Raw genomic sequence first — 9,594 nt, 5'->3', positions numbered from 1 at the left:
AGAGTACCTATATGATTTACTCTGTGCACAGAGTAAGTAGTAGTAAACCTCAGATCAAATCTGAGGAACTGTGGGAACTGTGGAGTAAGCAGTCCGTTCATGGCGGCGTCACATGCATGCGACTCTTACAGGAAGTAGGTAATGCCAACATGCGATGACAAAATGTCAGAGGCAAAATAACTAAAATACCTAAAATATGTGGACATATCTAGCTGCTAGCATGCTACTAGAATCTATGTATTTGGAATTTGGACCTATGGAAAAAAGTTCATGAAATTGCAATAGAGGAACTTCCAGGCTTAAAAGCCTAGAATGCAAAGCCGTAAAACCAGTTTAAAAAAAATTTACGGACATCCAAAGAGTAATCACTACTGTGTTTTATTACGTGCTGTGATTATTGAAGATTTGAGGTTCGTGGTTCGCCGTGTGTGAGAAATAAACAAAAAGAACTTTTATAGTACGTCAAAATGAGTGAATTAGTTTGGGGAATTAAAAACGGCGATATTGATCAAGTAAAGGACATCGTTGAACAAAAGGTAAAACTAGAATTGTTCACAAAATCTTATGTAGTCATACTCCGATTCATCCTTATGCTAAACATTAGAAGGGAAATAAAACGAAAAATGTGTTAATTAACACTAGATTAACACCTATTCCCAATCAGTCCTGTATCGAAATGGTATATAATGTGTTGTTTTATATCTAAAACAATGGTTACAACTTATATTTTTTATTTTTAGAAAATTGATGTGAACGCTCTCATCGATGGACGTGTTCCTCTACATTATGCTGCAGATTACGGCCAAACAGCTGTTGTAAATTATTTATTAGACAAAGGAGCTGATCCCAATGTGAGTATCACTTATTTTATACTGTAACATCAATAATTCTATTTAACCAGTAGTTAAGGGAATAATAATATGGGAATGTTATATTTCCTTTGAGATTTGCATAGTGTCACCTAAAAGTATTAGTAATTATTCATCTAAGTAAGTAAGTAATATTATGTTGAATATTATATTGAAAACTTCGGCGGGGAGGGGCAACACACGCACAACAGACGGAAACGGAAAGTGCAGAAACCAGCCCAGAGAGAAGAAGAAGAAGATTATGTTGAAAGTGACAACTTTGATTGGCGACAAAATGTTTATTTTAACAAAGTAGTAAGAACCTTGTTTATTCAGGGAAAATTAAAGTCCCCCTGGTATTTGGAAATAACCTAGGCTTTTATATATTTAAAGGTTAATCATACAACTGCTGAGATATAAATTTAGAAATGGAATAAACAATATGTAAATTAAATATTTTCAGATGGTTGACAAACATGGAATATCTGTGATTCTTGCAGCTATATGGGAAGGTCATACTGAGTGTGTTAAGACATTACTAAAACATGTAAGTTTAATACTTCTACCATTTAGTATTAAACAATCTAGGTAGTAAGATAGTAGGTGAACTTTATCCTCTCTGTCTATTGTCTCAGCATAACTATTAGATAAAAATGTAATCTTAAGATCTGGACCCTGATAAGGATGTCATGAGTCATGAATATCTCTTGTATGGTTACACTATCAATGTAACTCAATGATGTTATATATGTAAAAAAGAAGTAGATCCATTACATATACATATTATCTAAAGTGAAGACTTAAAACTACAACACTTGAGTACATTTGTAAAGCTTTATCTCCTCAACACTGGTTGTTTTGTATCTTCTAACTCATCACCGAGCATGAGTTATAATAGTAATATGAATGTAACAAGTCATTGATTTAACTATTATTTTGATTGTTTAGTCCAACAACACATTTTTTATATCAAATTAGACAATGCCATTGACTTTGTCTGTGTGGATACAGGTTTTTTAGTAATCCTTTAGGAACTCTAATTTTCCAGGATATAAATTACCTATGTTGATTTCTGTAATGCAAGCTACTTCTGTACCAAATTTCATCAAAATCGGGCAAGCTGCTGGGCCATGCAAAGTTAGCAGACAGACAAACAGACACACTTTCGTATTTATAATATTAGTATCAAATGTCTTATATTAAAAACTATATTTCAGGGAGCCTCTAAAAATGGCAAAACCCCAGATGGCACACCATATATTGAAGCTGCTGAAAAAGAGGAGATTAAAGAGCTCTTAACATAGAAAAACCCAAAAATCATTTAAGTTAAGTTTAAATTCGCTCAGTCAAATTTTTTGAAAGCTATAATCAGTTACTAAATTAATGATCATAATATAATTTTATTATTATTTACATTTATATTGCGATTAAATTATATTATCATAGTCTCAACATTTTATTATGAATTAAGAAACATAGTTATGTATTATGACTGCGTCCATTAGTACTATTTGTTTATATTACTAACAAATACTCTTTAAGTCATATGAACTAACAAATTGCATGAAATATTTTGAAATGCATTTATGATTTTGCGTTTATAGCATTACTTTACTTTTAAAGGCCTACTCTATACTCTAAATGCAAATAATTTATTTTATATATTATAATGGAGAGAAGGCATCATGATAAAGGGAGTAATTTTTATTGCTAAAATAAAAACGTGATATAATTATGCAATACTTTATTATTTTCAAATCCCCTAGTAAGCTTAATCTAAATATTAAAACTTAGATATCACATTTCATAGGTATATCACATTGCATAATAAGTATACAACATTGTGTATTTAGAATTATAAATAAACATTACAATTTGTCACAACAAACACTTAATACTGAATTATCCTAAAACACAAGGTATCAATCATCACATACCACTGGCCTCTGGATAAATAATAAAAAAACCATGTTTCCAATATGTTACATGACCGTACCTATATACAGTGGCGTAACAATAGGGTGGCAGGGCTGGCAAATTGCCACGGGCCCCCGACCCAAGAGGGCCCCGGCCCAAGATGCCCCGAAATCCCAGACAAAGAGAAATTGTTTTCAAAATGCATGATAACTAGTTCTCGAATTTACAATCTATCAAAAATTTTGCGCTCGCTTCGCTCGCGCTTTTATATTGTATTAGATTACCGGAACTTCGTTCAAACCCCGTGGAAATTCTGATTTTTTGGGATAAAATACCTATACAAATTACAATGCAAGCTACCACTGAATAGTACCAAATTTTGCCCAAGAAGATAAGCCCTGAAAAGGTAGCTAATATTAATATAGATTTTTGTAAATACAATTAATAAAAATTTCGCTCTCGCTTCGCTCGCGCTTTTGTTGTATTAGTTGTTATTGTAGTACTTACCCGGAACTTTATCCGCATGGGTTAACATTAATAAATATCCCTAGAAACTCTTTATTTTTCATGAGAAAAGTTGAGTGAGGTGCTTTAAAACATAACATTTTTTATGGCTGAGCTCGTTCATCTCTCGCTTTTTTATCTGTATTAAACAAAATAAATTGCGCTCGCGCTCCTATATCTTGTTGTTTTCTATCTTGCTGTCAAATTGAAACGGCTGTCCTGGCTACGGCCTTGCCTATGGCCATTAGTGGGATATGTAGGTACAACGTGTAATTGAGTAGGTATGCTGAAACTCTCGAAGTTTATTAAAATTAAACTGAGTACAACGTGGCGATTTTTACTGATAGGGCCCCATTAAAAGAATTTGCCACGGGCCCTAGATGATATAGTTACGCCACTGCCTATATACCTAATATATTTTTGCTCCAGTACACAAATGGCCATTGTGTACAGTGAGGTCAATGCATAGACGCTTTTTTGTGAATTATATTGGAGAAATTGAAGACCCACATAAGAAGAGGGCTAGCACTGTTCATGCACAGCAATATGCCAAATGGCTCTATAATATTGAGACCCTACAATTCATCATTCCCAGCAGTGAATTTTTTATATTTATTCTTAGCAGGAGGACAATAGCAAGCATTTTTCTGTGCATCCAAATATGACTTGCAACCAAGTGTCAATGTGCCAGTAAACAGTAATTTAGCTGCAGCTTTACAACCTGTGAAAAAGGTAATATTTAATGGGATTTGTTAAATGTTCAATTTCCAGACTCAATAATAATAATTATTATTATTGTTAGCCCGAACTGTCCCAATGTTGGGCAAAGGCCTCCCCGTCTTCCTTCCATCTGTCTCTGTCTATAGAAATTTGAGGCCAGGCCGACATGTAGGCATCAAATTTGTCTCGAATTAATTATTTATTATCAATGTATATTCATTTTCACTACCCACTATCCCGGATACATATAGGCATATCTCCAAAAACAAAGTTCCATATTTTTAAAAACATAAATTCAGTCTTGGGCATCTAGCAATATATTTTAAAAAAAAAAACAGTAAATAAGCAGACCATTTAAATCTTATATTGTGCTAAAGTCTAATTTTAGGCTCACCTTTAGTAATAGTTTCACCACCAACGTTGACACTTTTGTATGTATCACAGTAGTTGTACAGACATCTTTTAAACTCTAAATCACACATCTCTTTACCACTGTTGCATGTATCATAACATATATCGTGAGTATCACAACATTTGGTCATCTGATCTATCGGTAAATATTCAGTTGATATTTCAAATCCTAGAGATCCACAACCATCTGACTTTGGTATGTGATTTCTGTTGCAAACTGGTTTTTGGCCTGTAAATTAAATTAGTATGAAGTAAAATCAAAAAATTGTGCTAAATAACAAGTAAATGGAATTTATCTATATAGGGACTGCAATACTACCTATCATGTTGTAAATGGAGAAAGTGTTTGTAACTAAACATGAAGCAATATTGAATCCATTGTATTTTTACTAGTTATTCATTAAGTTATAAGCATAACAATGGCGTAAAAATATTAGGCAAAAAATATATTAATATTTCAAGGAACCTTCAGGGCAAGAAAATATACAGTCTTCTTCAACAGCTGCATCAAAAACGTCATGTAATGATTTAAATTTTTCAGCTACAGTGATCACATTTCTAAACATATCTCCGAACACTGACTCCGCGGATAAAACAGCATCTTTTAAATTTCGTAACATACTCGAACCTATGCCAGTGTAGGCATAAGCGGCAAAAGTTAAAACATAAATAAATATCTTCTTATACGGAATTTCCATTTTTAGAATCGAACCCTGTAATAAACCTAAACCTTTTTATCATTTCCTGGCTATGTTAATACTGACGTGGTCCAAGAAAACTATCATAAATCTAAAACTGTGATAAATTTAGCTCTCGCATCACAATTCACAAGCACTCTTGGATGTGTTATCTATGCTCTTGGATGAATGATCACTTGATTCACACTTCACAGCACAGTTTTTTTATTTTGACAATAAGACAAACAGTTGGAAAACCATCATGATCAAACTCAATTGACATTTGTTGCTTCTACATTGCTGCTGCATTGAGTGACAAAATACAATTGTTTCGTAAAAAAACTTCAATAGATGAAAAATGTCAAATGCTATTCGCAAGGTGCTCTTCACGAAAGCGACCAATGACCAATACATACTTACCTACTCTTTGGCGGCCAGCCCGATACAGTTTACTAGCTGAAAAATTATAAAAAAAAAACACTTCTGACAAGAACAACAAAACCTCATGGTGCGGCCAGATGCTTGTGACAATATGTGAACAGCCAAGTACCTACCTACGGTTCATGGGGCATTCGCATGCTCACCAACACCCGGGAGCAAGTGTATTATTGCTTGGGGAGCGCTCCGACTAGCCGGCAAGCCATCTGTGATGTTTGCCGATCACCGATGCTTGCCGTATGTTTTGACATCAGCGGCACAGGTCCCATAAACAATTTAGTAAATGGCAACATTAATAAAATAAGTCTTCAAAGACACAGAATCTGGAGCAGTAAAACATGATATTTAAAAAAAATTGAAAGTATCCGGCAGCCATATTTCTTTCAAAAGTTGGTCTTTTCCGGTTTGTTGTCGAGAAAATGACGGGCTTTAGTAATAAGGTGAGGTTAAAAATAGGATATTTACTACAAAAAGCGTGTTAATTTATTGTAAACTTTCATATAAGTGATTATATATGTTAGTTTAAGTTAATTAGCGATTAATTTGTGAAAACGGTGATAAAAATGACGCTGTGTGATGTACACGTGCCGTCTTAGAATTTTTGGGGGTAAATTGTTATGTCCAATATTTTCTGCTTAATAAAGTTGTTATATCATTTAATAAATTACTACCTTACCGCTATATCGTTTTGTAAATATGGGGGTTCAACTTTATTTTTACGATATTTGAGGTTAGGACACCGACATGTTGTTTCACAGGCACTCATGTTTGAACTCTTTTTTTTTCAGTCCATCGTAATAGATGGCCGGGGCCACTTGCTGGGCCGGCTGTCTGCCGTCATCGCCAAGGTTCTGCTAGAAGGAAACAAAGTAGTTGTCGTAAGATGTGAACAGCTGAATATCTCGGGAAACTTCTTCAGGTATGGTATGAACTTTTGATTGAATGATCATATTTACACAGAACAACAAAAATATTTACTATATTTATTTGATACTAGCTTCTGCCCGCGACTTCATCAACGGGAACTACAGAAATTTAAAAATAAAACTAAATATCCTTTATTAATGGATGGTCATAATAGCTATGCCTTTCAGCTCAATTTGTCCAGTAGTTTGAGCTGTGCATAGATAGATCAATCAGTTACCTCCTTTTGTGTATAAATTTAGATTTATGAAATTAATTAAAAGCTACTACAAAAATTTATTGATATTTACTAAATGTACACTGTCAATCATTCATGGGTGTGGTGATAATAGATTGCCAGGCTTTGCCTTTCGACTGACACTTGGTGATCCAAGTGGGATATTCTGATACACAACATTAATATTTTGTGTGTATGAGTGTACAAACAAAGTACTTCAATAACAGTCCTTACTAATAGAAAGATTCACTGCATTTATTACATTATATTTCCTGAAATCATGGGAATCTTTTCCATATCCATATAATGTATTTCATAATAACACAAAATACCTTGGAAAAAGTTAATGAAACAGTAACCAAGTCTTTTCTAAAACAATAACTGCACATTCTACCTCTACAAACTTGCTTAAAATGATGTTCCATTGGGTAATTTGCGACTGAAAGCTTACATGTTGTAATTTTTAAAATAATCTGATTTTAATAAAAACTATTGTTTCAGGAAATTGCAAAATTACAACAATTATTTACATTAAATAATTTATTTCAGGAACAAGTTGAAGTTCATGTCATTCTTGCGCAAACGGTGCAATGTGAACCCCGCCCGCGGACCATTCCACTTCAGGGCTCCCTCCAAAGTCTTATGGAAAACCGTCAGAGGTAATTCTTGTTGATTTTGTCATTATTATTTATATAATCGTGCATCGTCTTTCACTACAGATAAATCTAGTTCTGTAGTAATTTACCTAATGATTATCTATTCTATACCTACATTATTTGACAGTTTGTGATAAGACATCAATTATGAAGCTATTATTAGTTATATTTATTTAACTTATTATAATAATTTAGGCTTTAAGAAAGTTTAATATCTTTTCAGGCATGATCCCACACAAAACAGAGCGTGGAAAGGATGCCCTGAGGCGACTCCGTGCATATGATGGATGCCCACCACCGTACGACAATCGCAGACGTGTGGTTGTACCTGCAGCTCTTCGTGTATTTTGCTTGAAGCCCGGACGTAAGGTATGTATCAAACAAACCCAGAAGTTAGCCCCTCAATAGCTCAAAAGTTGAAAGTCCCACCTGTATCTTAGTTTATTAGATGCATTTTAAAAAAAATTACAACTCATTGGATTACAAATATGTATTATTTAAATAAATGTTAGTTTATTTTGTTGGTTTGTCCTTTTTTTTTTCATGGCTAAAAGTTATGCCAGACATCATTTCAGTACTACTGTAAAAATTTAAATTGCAGTATGTCAGAAAAGGTGGTTTCTAGAAGTTTTGTTTTTTGTAAAAAAAATACCAATCAATTTTCATATCACAGAGGCATGAAACCCAGATCTGAAGAAAATTGTTTGATGAACATTCCATAAATGTAATTTATGAAAAAAGTAAAATCCAACATACTCCTGCAAAGCTTAGCAGATAAAACCACACTCCTGTGTCCTTCACTTTTTTTTTTATCTGTGGCTTTGTTGAGTGGAGTTTTATTTCATGATGCTATCTTTTGGGTAATTTGCGACTGAAAGTTATTATTAACTGATGTTGTAATGTTAAAAAATTCTGAAACACAATCTTATTCATATCAAACAACTTGACACAATGATCTTGTAAGTAACATGTGTTGTGACATCAGTACTGCCACGTGGGGCGCCTGTCGCACGAGGTGGGCTGGAAGTACCGCGAGGTGGTGCGCAAGCTGGAGGACAAGAGGAAGTTCAAGACCATCCACAAACTCGCCTACGAGAAGAAACTCAAGGTTGGTGGCAAATTAGCATTTTCTACAACCCTTTACTAGTTATTAGTTTACTTTGGTTTGAAAGGTGGCTTGATCGAGAGTGTTCTTAGCTATAATCCAAGAAAATCGGTTCAGCCGTTTGAAAGTTATCAGCTCTTTTCTAGTTACTGTAACCTTCACTTGTGGGGTGTGTTATAAATTATTAATTTACACTTGTACTTTTTCTGTAACATGGTTGCCTGGCAGAGATCCCTTCAAAGCGATAGTGCTGCCAATTGTACTTCTATTTTTGTTTTTTATTGTTTTACTTTTGTCTTTCTTTTTTATTTATGATGGTGTACAATAAAGCCAATTTCATAATTGTGTACCAAAACATGTCCACTAGACATAGGTGTCTTGTTGGGACTTCCACATGCCATAATCCAGAAGCTCCTGAATCCGGTGGTACTTTGTGGGGCCTGTCAATGCTGTTCTTTGCAGTGTGAGGTCACCATTCTAGCAGCTTAGGATCCCAACATCAATCGGTTTCTATGGAACTCTGATTTGATCTTGTAGAGAAACTTTAAGCATAGCTCTCTTCATCGCCCGCTGAGTGATTGAGTTTTCTTTTGAGGTCCATAGTTTGCAAACATGTCTCAGATTCATGTCATCCCTAGCAACACTACAGTTTGAAGACCTATACTTAACTGGGATCCTCTGTTCACAGAAAATCACCAAGGATGCAGGCCAGAAGGTGGCAAAGGCGACTGCGCCGTTCACCGCTGTGATGCAGTCCTATGGATACAATTAGAACTAAGGGAAATTATATAAAAAAAATAAACCTATGGTTGCCCATGTTTTGTTTCATTTACTAATCTACTAAATCTGAATACCCTTTTGAACATCAGCAGGTCGATCCGGAAGATCCTGCATTAATTTTATTACAAGCGCAATTGTTGTGATTGGCTCAGTTAAGTTCGATTACGGTAGAATGACAGCTATACGTACAATGTCACGAACGCAATCACCTCTGATTGACGCTCGCTCACAATTGGCTACAATGCATTATTGCAACAACAATAGTATGAATTTAGCCAATCACAATTGCGATTGTAATAATGATTGATGCAGGTTTTCCGGAATCTACCATACGGGCCTGTGCCATCAAAACCCAGTAGGGAGAACGTAGATAAAAATAAAGGGCGCGCAAATCAAG

General features: G+C 34.5%; 3 protein-coding genes across 3 annotated transcripts; 2 read left to right on the top strand and 1 right to left on the bottom strand.

Moving 5' to 3' along the window:
• The first annotated feature begins 365 nt into the window (after positions 1-365).
• Positions 366-2,583, top strand: LOC123873964 (myotrophin-like). Its single transcript, XM_045919086.1, has 4 exons — positions 366-536; positions 741-851; positions 1,312-1,395; positions 2,066-2,583. The coding sequence occupies exons 1-4, from the start codon at positions 468-470 to the stop codon at positions 2,150-2,152; spliced, it is 351 nt and encodes a 116-aa protein (XP_045775042.1). The 5' UTR covers positions 366-467; the 3' UTR covers positions 2,153-2,583.
• A 1,092-nt stretch (positions 2,584-3,675) lies between these two features.
• LOC123873959 (group XIIA secretory phospholipase A2) lies at positions 3,676-5,238 on the bottom strand. Its single transcript, XM_045919079.1, has 3 exons — positions 4,867-5,238; positions 4,384-4,629; positions 3,676-3,990 (listed from the first exon to the last, which is right to left on the bottom strand). The coding sequence occupies exons 1-3, from the start codon at positions 5,096-5,098 to the stop codon at positions 3,845-3,847; spliced, it is 624 nt and encodes a 207-aa protein (XP_045775035.1). The 5' UTR covers positions 5,099-5,238; the 3' UTR covers positions 3,676-3,844.
• A 563-nt stretch (positions 5,239-5,801) lies between these two features.
• On the top strand, positions 5,802-9,233 carry LOC123873960 (60S ribosomal protein L13a). Its single transcript, XM_045919081.1, has 6 exons — positions 5,802-5,955; positions 6,304-6,434; positions 7,206-7,315; positions 7,536-7,681; positions 8,298-8,420; positions 9,106-9,233. The coding sequence occupies exons 1-6, from the start codon at positions 5,935-5,937 to the stop codon at positions 9,187-9,189; spliced, it is 615 nt and encodes a 204-aa protein (XP_045775037.1). The 5' UTR covers positions 5,802-5,934; the 3' UTR covers positions 9,190-9,233.
• The last annotated feature ends 361 nt before the right edge of the window (positions 9,234-9,594 follow it).

Source organism: Maniola jurtina, chromosome 17, assembly GCF_905333055.1.
Source record: "Maniola jurtina chromosome 17, ilManJurt1.1, whole genome shotgun sequence".
NCBI lineage: Eukaryota > Metazoa > Arthropoda > Insecta > Lepidoptera > Nymphalidae > Maniola > Maniola jurtina.
The sequence above is the reverse complement of the archived record's forward strand: the minus strand, read 5'-3'. Positions and strand labels throughout refer to the sequence as shown.

What these genes read in the sequence shown, in the direction of transcription:
- LOC123873964 (XM_045919086.1), top strand. Translation starts at nt 468, where the DNA reads ATGAGTGAATTAGTTTGGGGAATTAAAAACGGCGATATTGATCAAGTA. An exon ending in AGGACATCGTTGAACAAAAG is followed by an intron (nt 537 to 740) that starts GTAAAACTAGAA and finishes TTTTATTTTTAG; the next exon opens with AAAATTGATGTGAACGCTCT. An exon ending in ACAAAGGAGCTGATCCCAAT is followed by an intron (nt 852 to 1,311) that starts GTGAGTATCACT and finishes AAATATTTTCAG; the next exon opens with ATGGTTGACAAACATGGAAT.
- LOC123873959 (XM_045919079.1), bottom strand. Translation starts at nt 5,098, where the DNA reads ATGGAAATTCCGTATAAGAAGATATTTATTTATGTTTTAACTTTTGCC. An exon ending in TATATTTTCTTGCCCTGAAG is followed by an intron (nt 4,630 to 4,866) that starts GTTCCTTGAAAT and finishes TTTAATTTACAG; the next exon opens with GCCAAAAACCAGTTTGCAAC. An exon ending in TGGTGAAACTATTACTAAAG is followed by an intron (nt 3,991 to 4,383) that starts GTGAGCCTAAAA and finishes CCTTTTTCACAG; the next exon opens with GTTGTAAAGCTGCAGCTAAA.
- LOC123873960 (XM_045919081.1), top strand. Translation starts at nt 5,935, where the DNA reads ATGACGGGCTTTAGTAATAAG. An exon ending in ATCTCGGGAAACTTCTTCAG is followed by an intron (nt 6,435 to 7,205) that starts GTATGGTATGAA and finishes AATTTATTTCAG; the next exon opens with GAACAAGTTGAAGTTCATGT. An exon ending in CTTATGGAAAACCGTCAGAG is followed by an intron (nt 7,316 to 7,535) that starts GTAATTCTTGTT and finishes ATATCTTTTCAG; the next exon opens with GCATGATCCCACACAAAACA.